The sequence below is a fragment of the Lissotriton vulgaris genome, chromosome 5 (genome assembly GCF_964263255.1).
Source record: "Lissotriton vulgaris chromosome 5, aLisVul1.2, whole genome shotgun sequence".
Classification (NCBI taxonomy): domain Eukaryota; kingdom Metazoa; phylum Chordata; class Amphibia; order Caudata; family Salamandridae; genus Lissotriton; species Lissotriton vulgaris.
In genome coordinates this window covers 1,733,060,055-1,733,086,641 of record NC_141693.1, presented here as the reverse complement: position 1 = coordinate 1,733,086,641, position 26,587 = coordinate 1,733,060,055, and the positions used below count along the sequence as shown (strand labels likewise).

General features: G+C 44.9%; 1 protein-coding gene across 3 annotated transcripts in view; it reads right to left on the bottom strand.

Moving 5' to 3' along the window:
* SAMD14 (sterile alpha motif domain containing 14) overlaps window positions 1-26,587 on the bottom strand; it is a 257,166-nt gene that overhangs the window by 10,500 nt on the left and 220,079 nt on the right. For all 3 annotated transcript variants that reach the window (XM_086923963.1, XM_086923965.1, XM_086923964.1), the window contains 2 exons: window positions 20,315-20,434; window positions 18,533-18,688 (listed from right to left, as the gene is read on the bottom strand). In XM_086923963.1, the coding sequence (XP_086780089.1) occupies window positions 18,533-18,688; window positions 20,315-20,434 (276 nt within the window). The remainder of the gene's footprint in view (window positions 1-18,532; window positions 18,689-20,314; window positions 20,435-26,587) is intronic.

Sequence of the window (26,587 nt, the reverse complement as noted above, 5' to 3'; positions counted from 1 at the left end):
CGCTGTGGGTGATGATCTTTGTGACTGTGCTAGTGGGGAAAAGGAAAACATTACCCATTTTATGTTATCCTGCACAAACACATTGGGCACCTGGAGGAAATGGCTTACTCCCCTATTCAGTGCTTATAATGTATTGAATGGTGCAGATGCCTTAGACCTGTGTTGTAGGATGGACCACCCAGTGATCTATTGCACAGTTTCCATGTATATCTGGAGTGCTTGGATCATGATTGGGAAACTGAAGAATAAGGGAAGATCAGGCTGGTCTTAGTCTATTATTATTTTCACTTGTTGTGTGTGCCAATAGTGTGTTTTTATGTTTTGTAACTTATTACACTGCCATGATAGTCATGATAAGGCAGAAGTAAAGATTGGATCTTATATTTTTATCCTTGTTTTAATAGATTGATGATTTGTAATGATTTTATTGTGGTTTAGTGCTGGGCTGCACATAGGCAATTGTTGTATACATGTATCATGCATACTGTCAAGGCAAATGCTAATAACAATAAAATAAAATATTTTGGGTTCACAAGTATTCAGAATCCTCCCAAGCACTGCTCCTCAAGGTTGCAAACAAATGTAAGATATTAAAAATCAATAGGGGATAGATTTCACAGTCCATTGTATTATCCAATGACAGTCTATTTTATTGTCCAATGTAAGTTTTTCTGGTTATTGTTAGTGTTCATCTGCCACATTTAATATGAAAGCTGTTGCTGGGTAGAAATAGGAATACTGCTAAGGCCTCAGTTAAGGGTTTGGTGTTAAAAACAGCCAAACTAACTCATTCGGTAAATAGAGATCCACTTGGTTGGGGGAAATACCACATAACACTGATTATGAGTTTTTACTATGTACTGCAGAATTGGTATTTACCTCTTGTGTTAAAGATCAAATATGTGCTATTTGCCAGGTGCAGTAATTATGATGCCCTAATTAATAGCACAAGCATAAATCCATTTGGAAGTCTCAGGAGACAGAAACGAATCCAAAGACACCAGAAACAGCCAGAGCAACACTGTGAGGAAGTGTCTACCTCTAAAACATGACAAACAGAATCCATTGCCATCCTCTGATATCATTCAGTCATCATAAGCAGGAACCTAACAAACATTTTCATGATTGACCCCAGCATGATAAGGAAGTATACGTTTATGGACCCTGAGCTAGAAGTCATGGCCATGGAGGTGGTAAGACACCAAGACCGTCCATTTTGCCATCCCATGCTGAGCACACCAAACATAACACAAGAATATCCTGCATGAAGGACAAAATCAATACTGTATCCACACATCAACATAATGTTAAGAACATTAAAATAACAGGTTCCACACCTTGATATGCTAGATATCTAAGGGGCACATGCACCAAGGTATTTTGCAATCGCAAACAGTGTGATTCGCAAAAATCGTCCGTTTGCGATCGCAAAATGTCCTTTCGCAATGCATGAAAGTTTTGAGATTCGCAATTTAGGTATTTGCAATTTCTTGCAATTCCCTAAAGTGAGAATGCAAATAGGGAATTGCAATTTGCGATTCCCTAATGCTAATGCAAGCAGCCTTTCCTAAAGGCCAACTGTGCATTTAGGAACGCTAATTAGCATCAACTTCAAGTTGATGCTAATAGGTGCATACTTTGAAAAATGCACACAACTGCATTTTTCAAAGTGCCATGTGGCGCACACATGCCCCTACGGCATGTGTGTCCCTTAAATGTGCACCTGTCATTTGTTAGAGGTGTCTCAGGGGGGCCTTAGGCCTCTGGGCACCCTTGCCTTTGCATTACCTGATTTGCGATTACCAACTACGTAATCGCAATTTAGGCAATGCAAGACCATTATTATATTATTATTACATTTCTTATATAGCGCCAGAATCGACCCCCGAAGGGGTATCTCCGCGCTTGCCTTGGGAACCCGTCCTGGTTTTTCCCTGTGAGATAGCCCCTACAGGGCATCCCCAAGGTGAAAGCCAGGCATCCCGCCGCGGGGGGCCGTTGTGGAGATTAAGCAAGCTTAATGCCCAGAGTTGCAGAGTGTGAACCCATGATTAGGTCAGGCACCGAAGCGAGAATTATCGAGTCCGTGGACATTTGGGCTCAACACCCTGCCGCGTCGGGAATCGAACCCTGGTCCCGGGTCTGACCTCTGCTTCTGACCTCTGCTCCAGGGTCTGCCTGCTCTAACCAGTGAGCCACACTTCGCCTTTAGGCCCATAAGAAAAAATGGAATCGCAATAGCAAATAGCGATTCCCTAATTGCTTTTGCGATTCTTAAGGAATCGCAATTAGAGAATTGCTATTTGCAGCCTGTTTTGATGCATTGGATTTTGCGATTACCAAATAGTGATTTCTTAAAAATAATTATTTGATAATCAGTAAATGTAACTTTCCTGCATGTGCCCCTTAGTGAGTTGCCAAGCACAGGCACGGACGCATGAGAACTGGTAGTGGTTCTCCTCCTCAGCTCTACCTCAAGACCATTCTCAATATGTCTGGGGTGGAAGTCATGAAAGAAGGTCTTGAGGTTGAAGGAATCCAAAGTAAGAGACATAAGAGTTGTAATGGAATTATATTTGGTTGCTAAAAAGTTGACTTGGTTGAGAATCCTCATCATTGTGACCGATGATATTTGTTAAACATATTCACATTGATGTATGTATGTATTGGCATAGGAGCTAAAAACTCTCTAAAGTACAGCTGACATGTATTGAGACTGGATCACAGTAAGCACAATTCATTGTAATTTAATGATTATGGGTTGGTTTGCCTGCCAAGTACATTGAGGGGATGTGTCACCACAATATGACTATTGTTGCTTCATGGTAGGATCACTGCATTGTGGTTTGAATGTATATATTCATATACACAACCCACATATAAACACACACACACACATATCGTCATGTCCTCGTAAAATAAACTTTGCCTGACGAAACACAAAACTTTGGAGCCCATGTCCCCTCTGATGGATGAGTTACATCTGGGATTGCGTGCGTACACACACACACGTGCACACCCAAACACACACAGACACACACACACTCGCCTACTGGCACCAGCCAGTAGGTAGTTATAGTTAGGACCAAAGTATCCATAGGAAATGTTATTTTGTTTTTTTTGTCAATAACTTAGGAGCCGCTTGACGAATCTCCACTAGATTTTCCCTAAAATTCCGCTTTTTGGCTCAGCTGATGTGTAGAAAGGTTTGTGGTGGTCCGTCAAGTGGGGGCCAAGAAAAAAGGGGGTCCCAAAATGCATTTTCTTCACGTTAAGTCTATGGAGATTTTTCATTTTGTGAACACGACTTCAGCCGAACGGCAGAACGGAATTACACCAAATTTTGCAGACAGCTAGATGTTGGTCCAGAAAGTGTGTTTTTTGTGATTTGGTGTAAATCCGTTCAGTAGTTTTTCAGATATGTAACTTTAAATAATTTAGATATCTTGGGACGCAAGTCCTTGTAGTAGACTCGCAGATCATACACAAATTTGATTGGTGGCCAACACGTCAACCAGAAAGTGTTGGCAGTCATCTTGGGACTCTTCTTGAAAAGTTAAAGCACGCATGGTGTGCTGAATGTTGCAGGAAAGCATGTATTGCCTGCAGTAGGAGAAACTCATTAAAGAAAAATAGTGCTTACAGACAAAATAAGACATATCGTTTAACAAAAGAAGTAAAAGGGCCATTCCTCGTGGGAGGTTACAAATGAAGACAAGGCGGTACTAAGGAGGGACTAGCAAGCCTATTAACGATTAAGAAACCAACATTTACAAAGGAGAATGACACAAGCCAGTGAGAAATAGGGGCAGAGCTTCAAGTCCATACTTGAATACAGCATGCCTCGCAGAGCAGCACATGCACTACCCAGGCTCGACCTAAAAATAAAGAAAAGGGAGCATGGAAGGTATAACCTGACCCCCCCAGATATAGTGGTGGGGGGCCTGAGTGACCCAGCAGGGGGTAGAAATTTTGCAGTGGACTCGCAGATGGACCCGCTGCAACATTTTTTAAAAAAGCAATCGCTGGCTCCAGCACTTGTATTAGCATAACTCCCGGGTGGGCCAGGTCCAGGGGGCTCCGCTTCCCCGGGGCATTTTTAATTATTAATACGGGCGGGCCCACTTGGCCCGCCTGCAGCCCCGGGGACCGCCCGATGGCCTCCCCTGCAACCCCAGGGACTGACTCCTCCCTGGGGCAGAAACGCAATAATTAGGGGGGTACAGTGCAGACCCCCAACCCCAGAGACCACCACCTGCCAGGGGAAAATAGGAGCAAAGGAGGGGCCTGTGTGGTGCCCCTCCAGGAGCCCTACATGGTCCTGGGGACACCACCCCCAGAACTTGCTCCAGCAATGTTCCAAGGTGTCTGGGAAATTCCAGTTTGCTATGGCATGGCGGGTGCTATGGCACCATCTATACTTGCTGAAGGAAAACGCTGCTGCTGGAAGTGCCGACCGGCATTTAATCTTTTTAAAAAACGACCCGATTTTAAATGTGTAATTGATTAGAAATCCCGCTCTGCATTCTTGAAATTACTTTTCCGCATTGCCTGCACACTAATTGTTAAATTACTCACCACTTTGGTGAGCTTCGTGCTCTGTCTTTCCCCCTGACCGCCATCTTAAGTGTGGGACCAGGGCTCGTGACGCTCCCAAGACGCCATCTTTGGGAGTGTGCTAGTCTTTTTGTGGGGCATTTAGCAAACACTATTTAATGGGCTCAGAAGCCTCGCGCATTACTCTATACTAGCGCTACTTCTTGCTGAAGGAAAACGCTGCTGCTGGAAGTGCCGACCGGCATTTAATCTTTTTAAAAAACGACCCGATTTTAAATGTGTAATTGATTAGAAATCCTGTTCTGCATTCTTGAAATTACTTTTCCGCATTGCCTGCACACTAATTGTTAAATCACTCACCACTTTGGTGAGCTTCGTGCTCTGTCTTTCCCCCTGACCGTCATCTTAGGTGTGGGACCAGGGCTCGTGACGCTCTCAAGACGCCATCTTGGGGAGCGTGCTAGTCTTTCTGTGGGGCATTTAGCAAACACTATTCAATGGGCTCAGAAGCCTCGCGCATTACTCTATACTAGCGCTACTTCTTCCTGAAGGAAAACGCTGCTGCTGGAAGTGCCGACCGGCATTTAATCTTTTTAAAACACGACCCGATTTTAAATGTGTAAATGATTAGAAATCCCGCTCTGCATTCTTGAAATTACTTTTCCGCATTGCCTGCACACTAATTGTTAAATCACTCACCACTTTGGTGAGCTTCGTGCTCTGTCTTTCCCCCTGACCGCCATCTTAGGTGTGGGGCCTGGGCTCATGACGCTCCCAAGACGCCATCTTGGGGAGCGTGCTAGTCTTTCTATGGGGCATTCACCATACCCTACTTAAGGGCTGACTTGCAGGCGCACAGCGTCTGCGCGCAGCGTGCGCTCCCATGGCGTGCCGGAGGTCCGCCAGAGGTAAGCCCGTCTACGCCCGTCCACGCCAGGACGGGCCTAGGGGCTACCTACTCTGCTTCTTCTACATCTGCCATCGCTCCTCCCGGTTTTACTATCATTTATACAAGTGAGGAGTTGAAAGTGCTCAGATATGTTTCATCGACACGCTGCTCTATCTGAATTTTGCCTATGAATAACTTTAGTTGCACATACTGTGGTTTTACTACTGGTAAGATGTTGTTATGTAACTCTATGAAACGTCTATATAAACGTGGCAAATCTAGAGGACGATCTGGTGTATTCAAGCCTACCATCTCCTGCTAGAAACTCCACTTCTGGAGTGTAAACTGTAGGTCACTCCCTAAGCATAAAAAGAATATTTACGATTTCATAGCTGAAGAAAACCCGACGCCTTGTTTCTTACAGAAACATGGCTTCATGAAAGCTCCGGTCCGGATATTGCTATGGCCATTCCTGATGGCTATGCAATAGTCAGGAAGGACAGAGATACTGCTAAAGGGGGTGGCATTGCCATAGTATTTAAATCCAACTATACATGCAAATTTGAGGCCCTCCCTTTGCCGGGTTGTGAAGCTGGACTTTTTAAGTTAGCCATTAGTCCCCAGTTCACCCTGTCAGGCCTCCTGATTTATCGTCCCCCTGGCAATTCCAAAGCCTGGGCTTCATCCTTTGCAGAAACCATCGCTCCTATACTCCTGAAGGCCGCCAATTTTACCATTCTTGGCGACTTAAACCTTCATTTTGAGGATGGTCAATGCAACGTTAGCAAACAGTGCCTGTCGGAGCTGGAAGCTCTTAACATCCACTTGTGTAATGCGGGGCCTACTCATATTGCTGGGCATCTATTAGATCCTGTCCTTTCCAACCTTCATATGAATGTCCTTCTTCTGCCCGCCCTCTAGAATGGTCAGACCATTTTGCTGTTTATTTTTTTCTTTCTCGGACTAATTTACCGTCCTGCCATAACAGCAATAAGAAGGAGTATATTTGTCGATGGAGTAAACTCGATATAGCCAGTTTTAACAGGCGTTTGATGAGTACTTTACCGGACATTGAGTCATCGGTATCTGTGTCTAATATCGCAGTATCCACCTGGTTAAACTCGGCTATTGATGAGTCTCTCCCTCTGACACTTAAGACTTCTTCTTCCCATCGCTCTCCTGCGCCCTGGTTCTCTGACGATTTAAAACGTATGAGATCCAATTGTAAGACTTTTGAAAGGAAGTGGAGACGTTCCTACTCCCCTTCCCGTAAAGTGGCCTATAAGGAAGTTCTCAAAAACTACCACCACCACTGTAAAATGGCCAGAGCTGTACACATTGTTAATACTGTCACGACTGCCCAGAATTGCCCCTGCACCCTTTTTTTGGTGGTGAAAAAACAAACAGGCGCGGACCAGGCACCTGCTCCTCCCGTCCTAGACAAGGCTCAGTGCAATTCTATTGCAGAATTTTTTATAGAGAAAGTAGAACGCATTTACAACTCACTTAACTGTCATGATTCTGATAATACGCTGTCATCTGGACCCGCGCTGACTCCTGTGATTCTGCCTTCTTTCCCGACCAAACTTACTGATTGGCTGTTGTTTGATGACACTTCTTTCTCTTCCTGCCTTATTAGTATTAAGTCTGGCTCCCCACGTGACCCGTTACCGGCCAAACTCCTAAAACAATTGGACCTTGGCCCAAGCCGCGTGTTAATGCAACTTCTTAATATGTCGCTACTGGAATACACTGTTCCGCAGGAATGGAAGCACGCCATGATTGTCCCTTTGTTGAAGAAAGCTGGAGCGGATGCAGCCAATTTCTCCAACTTCAGGCCCATCTCATTGCTCCCTATTCTTTCTAAGATCCTGGAGAGGCATATTAACACACAATTAACCCATTTGGTGGAGAGCTCGGGATTTTTACATCCATCCCAGTCAGGCTTCAGAGCACATCATTGTACCGAAACCACACTACTGGGTGTGACCGAGAGGTTGCGACACAGTGTCGACCATGGTGAAACATCTGCCCTCGTCTTGCTTGATTTGAGCGCGGCGTTTGACACTGTGTCGCATTCCATCCTCATTGAAACTCTACGGTCCCTGGGAGTGGAGGGTTCTGCTTTTGCCTGGCTAGCCTCCTTCCTAGGTGGCCGCACTTTCCAGGTCTTTTCTGCCTCTGCCTCCTCTAAAATTTGACCATCGGCGTATGGAGTTCCTCAGGGGTCTATACTCAGTCTCCTATTATTTAATATCTATGTCAGACCTTTAGCTATCATCATTGAAGAAGCTGGTCTCATTGTATACTCCTACGCTGATGATACCCAAATTATTTTCTCTCTTTCTAACAAGGAGGGCAATGACATCTCAGCACTGAAAGTGGGTCTGACTCGAGTCTCTGAATGGATGAAGAGAAATTTTTTGAAGCTTAACGGTGATAAGACCGAGGTGGTGATATTGGGCAAGGGTAAAGACCTATGGGGCCCCCATCATTGGCCTACCGACATGGGTTCCATCCCTTTGCTGGTGGCCGTGGTACGCAACCTCAGGTTTCTCGTTGATGAGAATCTTACTATGAGACAGCAGGCCGTGAAGGTGGCCTCAATGTGTTTTGTCATCTTGAAATGGCTTCAGAAGATTTTGTGGATGCTACCACCTTCGACACAGAGAACCGTGGTCCAGGCACTTGTGATTTCACGCTTGGACTACGGTAACGTTCTCTATCTTGGAGCTGACCAGAAAACAACTAAAAAACTCCAAGTTGTTCAGAACGCGGCTGCCCGGCTTCTCTGAAATGTTCCGAGGAGAGCTTCCGCCTCACCAGCACTTCATGACCTTCATTGGCTTAAAGTTCCAAGCCGAATCAAATTTAAAGCCCTGTGTCATTTATTTAAAATAAAACAAGGCTTAGCTCCTAAATATCTACAGGGCCTAGTTCAGGCTTATAAGCCCAGCCGAAAATTACGATCTTCAGGAAACGGCGATTTCGCCGTTCCCAGATTTAGGCTGATTAAAATGGGAGGTCGTTCTTTCTCCCATTTGGGTCCGAAGATGTGGAATGCCCTACCCGTGACCCTGAAGACGGAACGTAATCTTCTCCGTTTTCGCAAGGGACTTAAAACCTGGCTTTTTCAGCAGTAATGTCGGAAGTCCTTCTAACTGCAATATCACTCTGCTAGTTCTTCTCTAGTCTGTCCCTAGCGCCGGAAAACCCACTGTGGGTAGCTGTGCGCATTATAAGTTTAATAAAATAAATAAATAAATGGTGGAAGCAGCACACCCGCCATGCCATAGCAAACAGTGCTCCGCTTGGAGCAAGCGAGAGTATTTTGCTCTTGCTTGCTCACAGAGAAGCACTTTGCTTTTACACACAGGGAGCTACATGTCAGCAGCTCCCTGTGTGTAAAAGCAATGCCGGCTCCCGCAGAAGGCAGGAAGCCGGCAGGGACTGCGGGGGCCTTTAAGCTTCCGCCGCAGTACCCAACGAGGAAGCCATGCCCCAGGGATGGGGTCCCGGGGCTGAAGTTGGCCCGAGGAGGGGGGATGTGCGGGCCCCCCTTCCCTATTAAAAAATATATTAATGAAGGCCTGGACCTGGGGGATGGGGTGCATGGGCCGAAATAGGCCAAGGGAGGGGGGCAGCATGGACCCCTCCCCTTTTAAAAAAAAAAGTATAAAGGCCTGGCCCCTGAGGATGGAGTCCCCAGGGCCAAAAATGGCCCAGGGGTCGTAATCGACCTTGAAGTGGCTCCCTCCTGTTGTATTTTCTTAAACAAAATAAAAATGGGCCAGACCCTGGGGGATGGAGTCCCCAGGGCCCAAGATGGTCCATGGATTTGGGGCCACGCAGCCCCCTTCCCAAAAAAAATTACAAATGTAAAAGCTGGCAACTTCCCGGAGGCCCCTCCTTCTTTCTCCACTACTCTGCAAACGCACCTCCTGGCGTGCTCCTGGTTGGGGGATGAAGTCTCCTTGGCTGATGAAGACCCTTAGGAGCCATCAACCAGCCCCCTTTCTCCACCACTCTGCAAACATGACTACTAGTTAAAAAAAATCATAGAAATTCACTGGAATAAACAAAGATTACATTGACATTTTCATTAGGAAATGGAGTTTAAAAAAACATAGAAATTCACTGAAAAAAAACAAAGCTTACAGGGACGTTATAGTTAGGCTCAGGTATGTGATCAAGGCCAAAAGGTACAAAGAAGAAAGAGGGAGAAAAGATAAAGACAAGATAGAGAGATGTATGAAGGAGACATAACACACATGTTTGGCTGGGTGACCCCTGTGAGAGAGAAAAATAAATAACATGATATGGTTTGGACAGTATTCCATTGGTTGCCAGAGAGTAAAGTAGTACATCACAGACTTTCTGTATAAATGTCAATGAGATAGGGGAGAGAGATTACTGTCCTTCATTTCAATCGTATCCTTCTTCACAGGGGTAAATGCAATTCTTCATCCGCATTGAGGCCATGCGGTGCATTCGAGTGAAGTTTCATGATCTATCTACTCTCCAACCTCTGTAGTTGTAATGTTCTGTCCCTGCCTCTTTCATTCTTTGTACATGTGCCAACCCATTGTCCTCATGATCTTCCAATCCTCATCATGTGATAGGGCATAGTGTTTGTCAACTGCATACCTCATATCCTGATGCTGTACTGCACGTATATGCTCCATTATTCTTTTCCTCAGAGGACAGATTGTGCTTCCAATCTATTTAAGTGCACAACAACTCTCGATGATGTCCACTACATACTGGAAATTGCACATGGTTTTCTGTTTGATGGATATTTGTTTCCGCCTTATGTCAATGATGGTTTTGACATTCATCCCTATTCTGCACTCCTTGAATTATTGCATTTAAAAAAATCCCTTGTTTTGTTTATCTAGCCGGTTGTCAGAGCGGTGATCCATGAAATGGCTCCTCACCAGTCTGGCTTTGTGTCTTTGATCGGTGATACTTTTTTATATGTGACCTGTGGTTTTGGTCCTACGGCTTTGGCAAGGTCATTGTCACTGAGCAAGATGTTACAGTGTCTGTGGAGGATTTTTCTGATTTCCTTGCTCTTTTTGCTATATGTAGTGATCACTCTCAGGTTGTAAGAGTTCCCATTTTGTTGGACTAGGTTCTCTGCTAGGATCTCCGTTCATATTCTGTTCATATTCTCCGTTCATAGTCTCTTTGCTTCTTGTTCAATATATGATGGTGGGTATCCCCTCCTTACTTCTTTAAATTGGGCTTCAGTATCTTCTTCTCTGGAAAGGTTTCTTCTAGGAGATACTCTTGATACGAGGGAAGCTGGTTCCATGCAGAACACTATTTGTAGCGGTTGGATTCCGGTACATAGTTGATTCCAATTAAAGATTTTGGACATAAACTCAAATATCCAAGAAGTCAATCTGTTTGCTGTCCATATTATTAGTAAAGCTCAGTTTGCAATCAATGTAGTTGATGGCTTCAAAATACTCCTTAAATTGCTGGTGTGTCCCATTCCAAAGACACATTGTCTATATTATGCAGCCAGATGATAGCCCTGATAAGCAGTGGCAAAATAAAAAGGGCTTGTGCTCTCCAATTAAAACATGGTAACATTGGCATACACATGATTGGCACCTTTAATTTCCTTATAAATCCCTGGTATAGTAAAGGGCACAACAGATAATCAAGGCCTCTGAATTAAATGCTACTTGTGGGCTGCAGCTCTCATTGTGCCTCCTACTAAAGCAGTTTTTAAAACATGTCTCAGGCATGTAAATGTAAATGTATTTGAGCTTATATAGCGCACAGCTACCCACAAAGGGTTTCCCGGCGCTTGCTTAGGGAACCCGTCCTGGTATTCCCCTGTGAGATAACCCAGGCAGGGTATCCACAAGGTGAAAGCCAGGCATCCCGCCGCGAGGGGCCGTTGTGGAGATTAAGCAAGCTATTGCCCAGAGTCGCAGAGTGTGAACCCGTGAGTTGAGAAGGCACCGGAGCGAGAATTATCGAGTCCGTGGAATATTTGAGCCCAAGACCCGCCGAGGCGGGGAATTGAACCCTGGTCCAAGGCCGATCTCAGCTTCCGGGTCTGCCGCCTCTAACCCCTGAGCCACACTTCTCCACATGCCATTGCAGCCTAGTTTAAAACTGCCATTTCAACCTGGCAAAATAAACCCTTTGCCAGGCCTAAACCTTCTATTTTAATACTTATGAGTGTCCCCTACGATAGCTCTAAATGCCCCTGAAGCAGGGTGCATGGTATTTAAAAATGAGGACATTTATATTTAATGTTTTACATGTCCTGGCAGTGAAAAATCTACAAAGTCGTTTTCCACTGTCCAAGGCTGGTCTCCCATAAGCTAACACTGGTTTATCCTATTACATTTAATAAGGGCTAAATTCAGTTTGAGAGCATCGGCAAGAAATATATTTTAACGGCTTTGATAATAATGTAAAATCCAACTTTTTTATAAAGCCCAAGTTTAATTTACTATTTTAGGATATTGTTATTTTCATTTCTTAATATAAAACCACCTCTCTGTCAGTACCTAGGTGTTAACTCACGCCTGCTGCTCCCTGGAGTGAGATGTGTATTCCTCTCAGGCAATGAACACAGGGCTTGGGCGTGGGTCTTCCTGAAAAGTTAGTTGAAGAGCTGTGCCCCTGCCCTGATTATACTTCAAAGGGGTCTGCACTTGCCCACACAGATGAACCTGACACCAGGCTTATCCTTGCCTTTGTTTCACTAGTCTGGCTGGAGTCAAACCCAGAGGAAAGGGAAGAACTGCTCTAAATCAGTTTTAGTGTCAAGGTCCCCCACCAACAGACCTGCACTGGGCATAAAAGTCTTTTCCCCAGAACATGAAATCAGAACATTCCTGGACTTGTGAAAACTCTGAACAAGGACTGCCTTGCTGTCTGAAGCCTGAAGGAAGACTGGACATGCTTGCAGTGAACCCAGGAAGCCTTAAGTGACTCCAAGGGTCAGTTGGCGGACCTCTTTTGTAAACTACAGGGATACAAGTTTCCAGAGGCCTTTCTTGATTCCCAGCTGACCAGACCCAACTGGATCTTACCTGGTCCCTTCTGCTGCCCTCAGGTTCTGGACCCTTGACTGAAGTAAAAGAGCACTTCATCCTGCCTAACCAAACGTTTCAGTGGATTTGATTCAGAGCAACGCGGAGCCTCTCGGAGCCATGCAGCTCCTGCTCTATCATGGTCAGCCTTAACTTGTGACTTTGTCCCAGTTCAGTGCAACCTGCAGTTGGCACTTCATGCCTCTTGGTGCTATTTTTACATTAAACTTGAAAAAACTCATGCCTTCGGTTCCAAATATGTTATGTTGTTGTTTTCGTGTAATTGTATTTATTAAAATATTCCCTATTTTTCTAAATTAGTTTGGGGATTTTTCTTGTGGTATATTTTCATTTTATTACGGTTCAGTGTTAAAACATTAGTTTACACACTTCCTCTAAGTTAAACCTAGTTTAAAACTGCCATGTCAACCTTGCAAAATAAACCCTTTGCCAGGCCTAAACCTTCTTTTTTAATACTTATAAGTCACCCCCAAGATATTCTCTAAATGCCCCTGAAGCAGGGTGCATGATATTTAAAAATGAGGACATTTATATTTAATGTTTTACATGTCCTGGCAGTGAAAAATCTCCAAAGTAGTTTTTCACTGTACAAGGCTGGCCTCCCATAAGCTAACACTGGTTTATCCTATTACATTTAATAAGGGCTAAATTCAGTTTGAGAGCAGCTGCAAGAAATATATTTTAAAGGCTTTGATAATAATGTAAAATCCAACTTATTGATAAAGTCCAAGTTTAATTTACTATTTTCGGATATTGTTATTTTCATTTCTTAATATAAAACCACCTCTCTGTCAGTACCTAGGTGTTAACACACCCCTGCTGTATTCCTCTCAGGCAGTGAACACAGGGCTTGGGTGTGGGTCTTCCTGAAAAGATAGTTGAAGAGTGGTGCCCCTGCCCTGATTATGGGGTCTGCACTTGCCCACACAGAAGAACCTGACACCAGGCTTATCCTTGCCTTTGTTTCACTAGTCAGGCTGGAGTCAAACCCAGAGGAAAGGGAAGAACTGCTCTAAATCAATTTTAGTGTTAAGGACCCCCACAAACAGAGCTGCACTGGGCATAAAAGTGTTGTCCCCAGGACATGAAATCATGACTGCTTCGGGCCAAGCTACCAGAGGGTTAAACACAGTTTATTTAGGAACTTCAATGGTTCCCCCTGACAAGGATTGAGATCGTTATTCTAAGTGGGTTTTTACCCCCCCCCCCCTGCCCCCGCTTCAACAAATAATCACTATTTTTACACAGTGTGTCTCAGTTTGCCACTAAATTAACAAATATGAAAGCATGAAGAGAGATGTGTGTACCACAAACCTAGCTGGGAAGAAACAGTGCCAGCCCAAGGTCGGTTCCCGGGAGTAAGATTCATGAGTGTTTATATGAGGCAGGCAATAAGTAGGTTGCTATCTGTCTTTAGTTTCTTTCTGAATTACAAGAGGGTGGGACTAGATCTCATGTTGACTGGGTTGTTGCTCCATTTCCTCGCTGTGCGGATGGAGAAGGCCTCCCTTCTGGTCATTCCTTTCTTACATTTCTATGTCTCCAGTGTGGCACTGTCTTGGCTGCTGGTCTGCAGTGGATGGTTTATTAGAAAGGTATGCAGGGATGCTGGTACTGAAAGCCTTATAGATTGTAAAGCGGGCCTTGAAGGTGATGCAGGTCTCAAGGGGGAGCCAATGCTGTTCCTTAAATAAATAAATCCGTATTTGTAAAGCGCAAACTTATAAACCTTTACGGGTCTCAAGGCGCTGGGGGCCGTCGTGGAAATTAAGGGCCAGATGTCGGAGCCCTAATACTGGTCGGAAACGGCCGATTTTGGCTGTTTCCGACCGGTATTAGGGTTTTCAGATGTAGGGGGCTGAAAATTACAGAATCGGTATATTTACAAATTCGGTAAAATTACCGATTCAGTAAATTACCGAATCGGTAAATACACAGATTCTGTAATTACAAATGTAGGTGGCACAGTTTACAGTGCCACAGGCCCTTAAGAGTCGGTATTTTACCACACAATCCTATTGTGTGGTAAAATACTGAATTCAGGTGTGCATGCACATCTGTGCATGCACACCTGTGCAATGTTAAACACAGACATGCCCTTAGGGCATGTATGTGTGCCACATTGCACACAAGCCTGTATTTGGGGTGCTAGAGGGTGTCAAAGTGACACCCCCTGCACCCTTGCTGGAATCGGTATTTAGCGAATCGGTAAATACCGATTCGGTAATGGCCATTGATTCCTATGGGCTTCAATGCCCATAGGAATAAATGGGCATTACCGAATCGGTATTTACAGAATCGGTAAAAACCGAATCTTAACGATTCGGTATTTACCGATTCTGTAATACCTACATCCCCTCCCCCCTCTATTTTACCACTTCTTAAATACCGAATCGGTAAAATTCGGTATTTAAGAAGTGGTAAAATGAAATTACCTACATCTAGGCCTAAGTGAGCTATTGACCAGAGTCATATGGTGCTGAGGTGCCTCGGATCAAACCATAAACCCTGTGCTCCGAAGTCAGCTGCCCTGGCCGCTGCCCCACACCTCTCCACTCCTTCAATGTTTGGGTGATATCCACCCAAATGTGGATGTTTGCAAGGGTGCCAGTTTGGTGTCATGGAGGCCACGGAGCAGAGCATTTCGTCCATCCAGGTGAGAGATGGCCAGTGCTTCCACTGTTGTTTAAAGTTGACTGCGGTAGAAAGGATTTCAGGTTTTTTCAGGACGGACAGCAGGTACTCTGTTTTCTTAATTTTCTTGGCTATATGTTCTTTGGAGGTGAAGTGAGGTGGGTGTCAAGGGCGAATTCAAGGGATTTCAAATTTTCTTGGCAGTGGGTGAGTGAAGCTATCTATGTTCATGTCGGAGAGCTACACTTGAATCTGTGCTTGTTTGCTAGTGTTAGTGAATAAGAGGAAATTAGTCTTGATACTTGATATTCAGTTCTGGATTAGCTCGAAGCAATCGTTGAATGACATTATCCCCGGAGATTTTGAAATAGTGTTGAGTGTATCGGCATATTGATGGATCTTAATGTTGAGCATGGATTCATCAGACTTCATGTATATGTTGAAAATGAGGGAGCAGTGGATTACTGTTGTACTCTGCAGAATAAGGGGAGGTTCGGAAATATTGAGATTTCCATCTGTACAAACTTGAGGAATTTGGTGAGTAAGAGTTTAATATTTGCAGGTATATCAGAGAAATATATTTGAGTTTCTAGGATGTGGATCAGAACTTTGTGGGTGGCTGTCTAAGGCTGTAGAGAAGTTAAGCAGGATCAGGAGGCAGGGACCATTTTTATCATTAGTGAGGTGGGCAATGTTGACTACTTGGGGAGTCGGTGTTTCTTCTCTGAAGTGTGATCTGAAGCAGGATTGGTAGCCCTGTAGAACCCTTCTTGGTCACCTCTCATATTCAGGTGAATTCTACATTATGGATTTCTCCAACACAAATGAGGTGAGTGTTGGGGCAGTAGTTGGCAAGATTGTTTGGTCCAGGGTTTGTTTCTGCAGGAGCAGGTGGAACTCCCCTTTATTAAGGACATGCAGGAAGGTTCCTTGGCTGAGGGAGATGTTGATGATGTTGGGCAGGGGGAGACAGGAGTGTCCTGGTCGGAGGCTGACTACTTGCAGGTGGATCAATAGGGGACAGGAGGCACAGTGGATTTCTGCTTTGTGCTGTCAATAAGGTATCTCAGTTTATTGATCGACTTGGCTGAAAAGGTGATGGCATTGTATTTGTCTACTGACTGTGGAATTGGAGGGTCCAGGAGTGTGCGCATGCAGAGCTTTGAAAGGTGTTGCACTTCTATTAGTTGTTTTGTTGACTGCAATCTTGCAGAAGGTGGCTTTAGTTTTGGTGATGGGGGATCTGTAGAATGCCGACTACTCTGATTCAGGTGAGGTCATTTGAGGCATCCACTCACCTCCAGTTCTGTTCTTCTCAGTATATGTCACACTTGTGTCTAGGAGCTCTGAGGTGTACCATAGTGTAGAGGGTGTAAACATAGAGGATGGTGTTTCAGATGTGTGATGTTCTAGAAAGTTGTTCAGAATTGTGTAGTGTTCATCGAATATTTCAATGACATCTAATTTGGACTACTTGGAGTTTACAGATGAATGAGTTCCTCTTGAGGGTGGTTACAGGGAGGACTTTAAAGGAGGAGAATGTGTACCTCCCTCTTCTTTGGTTGACCATGGTGCTGCGGAGCGATGTGGAGGGTGAAGGGGGAGATGACGAGGTGGTCTGTTCAATCTAGCGGTAATTGAAAGTGAGGATCTTAGGGTGAGGTTGAATGTGTCGCCTCTGGAGTGGATGTATTCTGAAACGTATTGACAGACACAAAGCTGAAGTGAGCAATGAGGGACTCATTTACTGTCTATTTGCTAGAAGTGGTGATGAGGTTAAACTCTCTTAGGACTGTTGAAAGGGAGTTCTGAATAGAGGAGGAAGTACTGAAAACTGAGATTTCTTCTATTAACCTCATAAGTGCTGCGCCTAGTCCAACGGCCGACGGCACCACTACCTCAGGAGTGCTGCTGTCGGCCGTTGGACGTTTGAACCTCACCTGCGCAATGGAACGTTCAGCACTGGAGCTGGACGTTCCATAGCTGCTAAGGTGTTAAGTTCTTGCAGGATCTGGATATCAATTTTGAAGGGTCTGTCAATGATGCTGAGAATGGGAAGTGGAAATCAAATGATGTGTCCTTGCATGACTAAGGTTGCAGGGCAGGATGATACAAGTCCTCCTCCTACCTTATGTGTTCGATTGATACATTGAACGCCGTAGCCTAGATGGACCAAGATCTGGAGGATATGTAATGGTGGGTGTGAGTCAAGCTTCTTTGACAACGAGCACATTTCGTTTATTTTGTATGATGATGTCAGTTATGCATAGAGCGTGGAAGGCGGATCTCTTTCTACATTGATGAACTGTAACACACAAAGGAACGCAAGTCTCCAGACTCTTACGGGCTACTTCTACTCACTGCAGAGCGCAACTGAATTACTTTTGTAAAAAGTTTGGGCCCATTGAGAATACCTGCCCACGTACACACAATTTATAAAAAGCTATGTTAATTCAAAAGGCATTGAATAAAATCAGTCTCGCTTTAACATGACCATTCGATTTTGCTCTGCGAGGAGATAGGTGGATGTTAGCTATGAGGGAAAAGTAGTGGAAGTGCACACTTGCACTTCAAGGATTGCAATGGTGAGTTAAAATATGCAGTTCCAAAACACCCAGATTTTGCCCGCCCTCCTCCAGCAGTGGTGTGACGCTAAATGATCCCCCTGCCCAAGCAGAATGTGATGAAGGAGGGCCCGTGAGCCTCAGATATCTGACAGATATTCATTGGCCTTGGGCCGATGGGGTCTCTGAAGGTTTGGGAGCCCCCTGAAGGGTTAGGCCCCCCTGTGCCGTAGGCGCTGCAAGGGCCTTTGTTAAGTCCCTGCCTACTGAACACGATACACTCAGAATCAGGGCCTGAGTCAACTAAAGAAAGGAGAGAAGAAAGTAAGATGGTGCCATTGGGAAGTCTGAAGTTTGAAAGTGCTGATTTTCTTACCAAACTCTCAGCATATGTATTTTTTTCTGAATTTTATCAGAAACAACTTGATTTATGACGCCTGCATTTCGATATTAAGTAGTGTGACTTGGTCTTGGTATATAATTGATGCTGATTTAACGTTGTTCCTTTCTACAGTGGTAGCCAGTGGTTAGATCTAGACATGCCGGATAGGCTCCTGTGGAATTACCTCATTTGGGAAAATAATGATGAGCATCTCGAGAATATAATATCATCATGTGTAAATGTGTAACATTTTTAATGTGATTTGTGCCTTAAAATTAAGCTATATTCGACGTGTAATATTAAATTCATAAGGTGTCATAACACCTGAATACATTCATTTGTATTAAAACCAGGCTGCAAGTTATCAATAGGAACTCTAGAATCTCGAAGGCGCTCAGATCTTTGGCTTTAATCCTCATACCTTCAGCTTTGCTCCATCCAGATGAAGTAGCTGCTGCCCATCCACCTCGCGAGCTGCAAACTCCGCCACATATTGTTCCATGTTCAGGCCCTCCAGCCACTGGCCCACCTGCTCAGTGGTCCAGTTAGTTGCCAGAGTGATGGGTTCATCTAAAAACTGAAGAAAAGGGGATGCTGACACTCAGGGCTCAGACCAGCAGAGTCTTAGTTTATAATGATTATTAACTGATGCCCATGGAAGACTCCAAAGCTGAAGCTGATGCTTGGGACTCCTAAAGAATCGCACTGCGACTGGAACTACTTTCCTGATGATAGATACACCCTATGGCCTCACTATAGACAATCTTGGCTTCTGTACATATGCATTAGACTCCTTGGGGGAGAGTCCAGCTGTAGCTCAAGTTACCACAAAGTTTTCGGAGTATATGTCCCCTCATTAAAAAAAAAAACATTATTTCCTTCCCGACTTCCTTCCTCCCTTTACAATTCCTTTTTCCACACTTTCCTTCTTCATCTCTTCCTTCCCAGCGTGTTTCCTCCCTCTCCTAGCTCCTCTGTCCTGCATTCCTTCTTTCTTTCCTTTTGAATCCTTTTCTACCTTGACCCTCCTTTCTCCCTTCTTTTCTTTTTTCCTTTCACGAATCCTTCTTTAATCAATTCCTTTCTTTCACCCCTCCCCTATCACTCCCATATTTGTTCAAATTTTTCGCTTCGTTCCTTGCTCGCTTCTCTTCTCTCCTTCCTCTTTCCTTCCATCTTTCTTTCCTTCCTTCCATCCTTGCTTTTTATTTCTTCCCTTGATTGCTTCTTTTTTTCCACCTGTGTCCCTACCCTCGCTTCTCCATTCCTGCTGTACTTCCCACCACACATCCAACCTTTACTCTCTTCCGTTCTCCCTTCCTTTTTTCCATCCTTCCCTGTTTTCTCTTCCTTGAGTTCTTTCTTCCTTGACTCCTTCCTTCCTGTCACCTTTACATCTCCCACCCCTCCAACTTAACATGCTCCCTCATTACTTTCCTTCATTCTTTCCTCCATTACCTGCCTCCCTCTCTCCCTTTCTTCATTTATTCCATCCATCATGACCTCTTTCCTTTTTTCCGAGCCTCTCTCCTTCCTTCCGTACAGTATACGTATTAATACAACGGATCAGGTGGCACTGGGGTCAAGAGGTCTGAGGGGTGCACAGAACCACAGTTATACTGCCCAGCTGTGGCCATTTTCCTTCTGTACATCAGGGGCGGCTCTAGGCTCATGGTGGCCCTGGGCAGGGAGCGTAAGGAGGGGGCCCCAGAAGAGGGGTTCCTGGCAGGGCGGAGCACGGAGGCCAGTGAAGAGGGGGGGATAAGGGTGTTTGGAAGTGGAACAAAGCCGGAGGCCGCCAAATCCTTGCCAGGGGCTGCCATGCAAATATGTATCCATCCTCAGAAGATTATTATATTAAGGATATATATTTGCATGGTGGCCCGTGGGGTTTGGTGGCCCTGTGCAGGTACACAGCTTGCACATGCCTAAAGCCACCCCTGCGTACATTATGACACATGGTGTCCTTGCTGTATCACTGCTTCTGTACTTCCTTCGTTCCTTTTTATGACATCCCCCCTCCCTTTGTACCCTTTTATATTTTCAGTTCTTTTTTTCTTGTCATATTACCTTTTTTATTTAAACACCTGGACTCATCAGTTCTGACTGCCTTCCCTTGCCCTCCCCCCTCCCCAACTCACCCCCAGCACACAAAGGACTCCTGAAGTTCTTTCTGACTGCCCCCATAACACAAAGGTCTCACCTCATCCGATGACTGGGATAGCGTGTGGTAGGGGTAGGAACATTTTGTTTCAGGCGCAGTCGTGGCTGTAATTTTGGGGCTGCTGCTGGGAGGCGTGGAATCATCGCTCAGGGTAGATTCCTGTGTCAAGGCAAATAATACAGAGCCGGTCAAAGTTTGCAGTGAAAATATTTGTTTAAAAAGTAGTGAAACAAAACAAGCAGAGATAAAAATAAATTAGAAAAGTACAAAATTGAGTACATAAATGAAGAATATACAAAAAGGTGAAAAAAGTGAAAATATGAATGAGAACTGGATGCCATTAGGGACAAGTCTAGGGTTAGTTTTAGGTTATATTTAGGGTTTAATATTGCATGAAGGATAATGTATGGTAAGTTGTGCGAGATAGGATTAGGTGAGGAGTAAACATCACAGTTAAGACTCCAGTAAGATCTAAGGGGCGCGGTAAGGCTTGGGTTTGGTTAGAATGGTTTCAAGGGTTAGATCGGGGTTACATTTAAAGTAAAGGATAGTGCAAAGGAAGGTGTGAGAAGAAGGTGCTAGAGACAGGTGGCACAGTAGGTGTTACAAGGACAACACATCCTACGAAAAATGGGAAGGGTTAAGGAGACAGTTACAGCGAAAAGGTTCGTGTATGTATATAAAGATTACATACACTCATGGGAAAGGTAAACTTGCTAGAATCTCCCTCTCAAAATGTGCAGCCAATTTAAAGCAGCCAAACTTCCAACTCATTGCTCATAGGCAATGTATTGACCATACATACCAAACACACCCATATACAGTGTGCACTGCATAACATGGCTTTGGAAAGAAAGTTCCAGGTTCCCTAAGGTTACCATCTAGTAAAAGTACTACCAGAAAGTCACTGATCCAATCAGGGCAACATCATGGGACCGACCAAGGCCCCTTTCTGTATGTTGTGTATTGTGTTGACATGAGGTCTTACCTCAGAGCTCTAGTGTATGTTGTACTGACATGAGGTTTTCCCAGATAGTTACAGCTCTATGCAGTCAGCAAAAAAGGAGCCTTTTGATCAGTGAATGAAACCTCAAATAGTGGTGCTCCTATCTAATTTTATCTAGAAGGGAGTTCAATCACCTTGGGGCTAAGAAGGACAGCAATAAACTACACAGGATGAAAACATATTTATTACTCAAAGAAAATGAACAAAATGTACACAATTACCTTGCTAAAATAAATGACACAAACTCCGTGCACAAGAAATAAATAAACACACACAGGTTCCAAAACTAACTCACAGTTCACTCCCAGTACATAAAATATAATTTCACTTCACAGTGGCGGCTCCTCTGCAATGGCGGAGGAGCGTCGCCCCACTGCCTGGCTCAGAGACAGCAAAAGTAAAATAAAACAAAACTTGCGCATTGTTTTATTTTACATTTGCCGGCTCTGAGCCAGCGTTGTTGAAAGGGGCGGGGCTGAGGCATGGGAGAGGAGAGGATGAGTGCGACGTGCACTCCACTCCATAAGTGCCACATATGTGTTTTTGCCAGCCATCTCAGGCCCACCAAACACACACATGTGCACTTAGGTTTTCTCTAGCACAGCTGCATTGAGCAGCCAGACTGCAGAAACCCCACAGACTCCCTGGTCGGAGCAGGGCGTTTTTCCTGCCTGCTCAGACCAATACCCGCACTGCTCTGCAGCACGGGGATTGGATGGGAGTCCATCCCTGGGGCTGCTGAGACCTCATCCGGGAAGAGGAGGAGAAGCAGTGCGATGCTGGAGGCGGCCGGCGGCTGAAGTTAAGTTTTAATTTAATTTTATATTGCATTCCCAACCCCACCACCTCCCTTTGCTTATGCAAAAACAACAGTTGATGGACAGAAGGCAGAACAATGACATACATTCACCCCAGTACAGAGATCTGGGCCTAAATGCATAGTTTTTTTGCTCACCATGCCATTCCAGTTTGAACCCAGCCATATGCAAATCAATCTTGACCCTGTGCCCCATGGGAACAGTCCAGCCCGAACTGCCAAGCCAGGTCCTCCCTGGTCTGGAAACAAGCATCCTAGGATCGGTTTCGGGCTTTCAGCCAGGATAGCTTGATTCCAGTGGCATGGAGAGCACAGGACTCACGTCTGAGAATACCAGTCCCAGTCAGGGTGACAAATGCAAAAACAACAGCTGATGGACAGAATGCAGAACAGTATCATACATTCACCCAAGTAGAGAGATCTGGGCCTAAATCCATCCTTTTTTTGCTCACCATGTCATTCCAGTTTGAACCCAGCCATATGCAAATTCGTCTTGGCCGTGTGCCCCTTGGGAACATTGCAGCCCGAACTGCCAAGCAAGGTCCTCCCTGGACTGGAAACAAGCATCCTAGGACCGGTTTCGGCCTTTCAGCCCTCATCAGCCAGGATAGCTTGATTCCAGTGGCATGGAGAGCACGGGATTCACATCTGAGCATACCCGTCGCACTCGGGGTGACAAATGCAAAAACAACAGTTGATGGACAGATTGCAGAACAATGTCATACATTCAACCCAGTACAGAGATCTGGGCCTAAATCCATCGTTTTTTTGCTCACCATGCAATTCCAGTTTGAACCTAGCCATATGCAAATCAGTCTTGACCCTGTGCCCCATGGGAACATTTCAGCCCGAACTGCTAAGCCACGTCCTCCCAGGACTGGAAACAAGCATCCTAGGACCGGTTTCGAGCTTTCAGCCCTAATCAGCCTAGATAGCTTGATTCCAGTGGCATGGAGAGCACGGGACTCACGTCTGAGCATGCCCGTCCCACTCGGGGTGACAAATGCAAAAACAACAGTTGATGGACAAAATGCCTAACAATGTCATACATTCACCCCAGTACTAGCCTGGCTGATGAGGGCTGAAAGCCTGAAACCGGTCTTAGGATGCTTGTTTCCAGTCCAGGGACTCCAAGTATTCAGAGTTATCCAGTTTGAACCCTTTCTCCATTTGTTTGGGATCTAGTGATCTGATCAAGAGTCCAGAATGGGCTCAAGCCTCTTGGGGTTCCTCAGGAAGGCCTTTTCAATACAGAGATTACAGATGGCTTTGGGCAAGTTACTACTTCTGCACCAATGACAATACATTCAGTCGCAGGGGGCCATTTTTGTGCCCAATTCTTTTTACAATTTCTTGTCACTGCTGCACTCCAGGTTTGACCCTTGTTATTAACTATGCCCATGTCTTAAGTATATTTTTTTCTCCCAGGGTTCTTGCTCAGCTACCGTGTTCCTCTTGACAAGAGCGGTCTTCTCTCCTTCAAAGGTGACCTCTGGGTGGAATGCAGGGACACCGATACTTGAAGTCATTTGTTTACTGCAGACCACTTCGCAGGGGACTTTACTGTATTAACTTGGCCTGGCCAACTTCCCCAATATTTGCTCACAGTGGGATATCTCCCTCTAGAGATTTTAGATGGCAAGCAGCACACAAAGGCTGCTATCATTAGAGGTTTCACTTTTTAGAACTTTGATTGGGTATTTGACACTGTGAGCACAGCTTCAGTGACTAGGTAAGTCAAGAGTTTGATCTTTTCTTGCAATTGTATCTTCTAAAGTAAATGATGCGTGTTTCTCTTAAGTTTTCCTTTTACACTGCCCATTTTCATTTGTTTTGAGTGGTTTTTAAGGAAACCCCTCTCCTTTTTGTGTTGAAGCGTAAATGTACTGGTCAATGTCTGTTGTTTCTCTTTGCGCGTGACTTCATGTTATGGCTGTCTTTTTGCTAGCTCTTTGGAGAAGGAGAATGATGGAGAGTGACTCCAGCCTATCACCCCCATAGCATAGGGATTAGGCCGATAGACAGGGACCCTGTCTTACATATATAAAGGCATTTTCGTATAATTTCCCTTAGAGTAAGGCTTATGAATTTAAGTTAGGGGATAGATATATAAGTACTAGTCATGATTCACTCATTTGCTAACATGCCGATCTGTTTTTCATGGAGCTATGCATATTATGGGCTCCGTAGGCCTTAAACGAGACAGACTCCATTTTGCTTTCTGCCCGGTAGCTCGAGAAGGCTTTCTAGGTGAAGAGTAATGTTTTAGTTTCAAGCTGTTGTTCGCTTGGAGAGAACCGGTTCAGGCTGACCCTTATCGAAGGAATGTATTTTTCTCCACTCCGAAGACACAACTTCAGGCCGGCCGGCTGGGAAAGTGTCCTTGGTACGGGGAGGTACAAGAATTTGGTGGGCGGCAGGTTACTGGCCGTGAATTTCCATGAAGGAACGGGCTTTGATATTAGCGAAGGTGTTAGTCTTTTTGTCAGTTAGTCCGTAGGCGGCATCTAGCCGTTAGCATCTCTGCCATTATTCATTTTCCATGGTGGATGAGTCGCCATCTTTGGAGTCGGAGAAAGATTTAAGACCGAAACTCTCTGAGATAGACTGAACGAGAAGTAGCGCGGAGCGCACCGATACAGAGAGAGAGAGAGACGGTAGCTAATAAACAGCAAGGTTCCGAGGTCCTGAGGGAGAGCAGACGAGGTTGAGCCTAGCGGTGCAGACGTGTACTTGTGACGGCTGAGGGTGACTGCAAGGCAAGCCAGGACCCAGAGACGAGACAGGAGCCTAGATGACTGCCGAGTCCAGACTTCCCACTAACCAGGTGATGTCCGCCCAATTCATGTAGTATGTGCACTCTAATCTTTACCTTTTATTTCCTTTGTAAATGTGATGCTGCATAGTAATGTGATTTATGTCTATTGTTAATAAATACCCTAATTCATATAGAATTATCGTGTACCTGGTGTTCGTGTTCAATCTGGGTAAACCGCACTCCTAGTTGAGCGCTATTTAGGTGAACGGATGAGAAATCCCGATCAGGTAAATGGTAATCGAATAAAGAGGGAGTGAGTGGACCTTTGATGCCAAGAGCAGGAAGTACACTATACAATCTGGAACCATATTCAAAGTTATTATTTTAGTTTTGTCCCAAGTAGATTGCTGAGATATCATCCCAATAATGGTTCATAGGAATGTGGTCGTCGTTGATATGCGGCGTTAATGAGAACGTTGGGGGGGAGACCAACGTGTATACCCACTGGATTGTGGCTTGAATAAGTGAGAACGCCAGGGAGGATACTGGCGCTTAGTTTCGCAGGATCGCGAACAATTTGGAAAAGGGAGCATTGGGTTCTGCAGGCCCATGTGTAGACACACCGGATTGTGTGTCAGATCTGCCCTAGGGTAGAACGGTCTGGGTCGGGGTGACCGCGAGGCCAACTGATGTGAATAAGATATTGTAGAAAATCCGTATATGTATATTGTTATTCCCCATTCTTAGGTGCAACCTGTATATTTATCTGTATATCTACTCATTGTGAATACGATCTAAGGAGGGAAGGTGAGTACGTTTTGGCTGGGTCACAGGGGCCCCTGGGGGCTGATCCCATCTAAACAGAAAATCCAGCCATTACATCTGGCGTCACGAACTGTTTACGAAGCCTGTGTGCATTGTGTTGTTTTCATATCGTTGGTTTGCGCTCGGCTTGTACGTATGAAATTTTGTTTATAATTGTGTATATAATTTTTGCGTGTCATTATGTTTGCGAAAAAATCATCGTCGGTTTTCAAATTACCGATCCAGATTCCCGGTTGGGAGTCTACGCCTTACGAGGCCTTGGCCAGTGAGTGGGCTGATTCTACTGGTTTGAGTGAAAATTGGTCTTCATGCTTGGAGCAGGCGGAGCCTGCCGATGTGGTTTCATGCCTACAGAAAGCGCCAGTAGTGAAGGGTGATGAGCTTCCTATTTTAGGACGCAGAGGGTGGATTGTTCTTAATGCATACAGAATATTGCATAAGAGGTTTGTTCAACTACAGAAACAGTTTAAAGATACGGAAGGACAGTGTGTTGAGTTGCAAAATGCGCATACTTTGTTGCGTTGTCAAAATAAACTGCTTGCCGACAAACTTGAAACATATCAGACCATTGCCGAAAGAGCTGCGGTCCGTATTGCACGATATAAATATAAACATCGTCGTGGGCGCGTGTCTTCCCGCAAAGTGCGTATGATTGTAGCAAAAGCTGGAATGGATTGGAACCCCGATGAGTGGGACGGTAATATCTGGGATTCTCATACTTCTGACTCCTCGGCAGAGGAGGGTGACAAGCGCGAGTCTTCTCGCTCCGGACGTGATTGTAAATCTGCTTCATGCATTGATTTGACTCCCGATTGTGACCGTGCTCGTTCTTCCCGTGTGGATGACGTAGCTTGCCCTGATTGTTCTGTTAAATCTAAGATGCGGGCTTCCTCGGAAGCTCTTCCC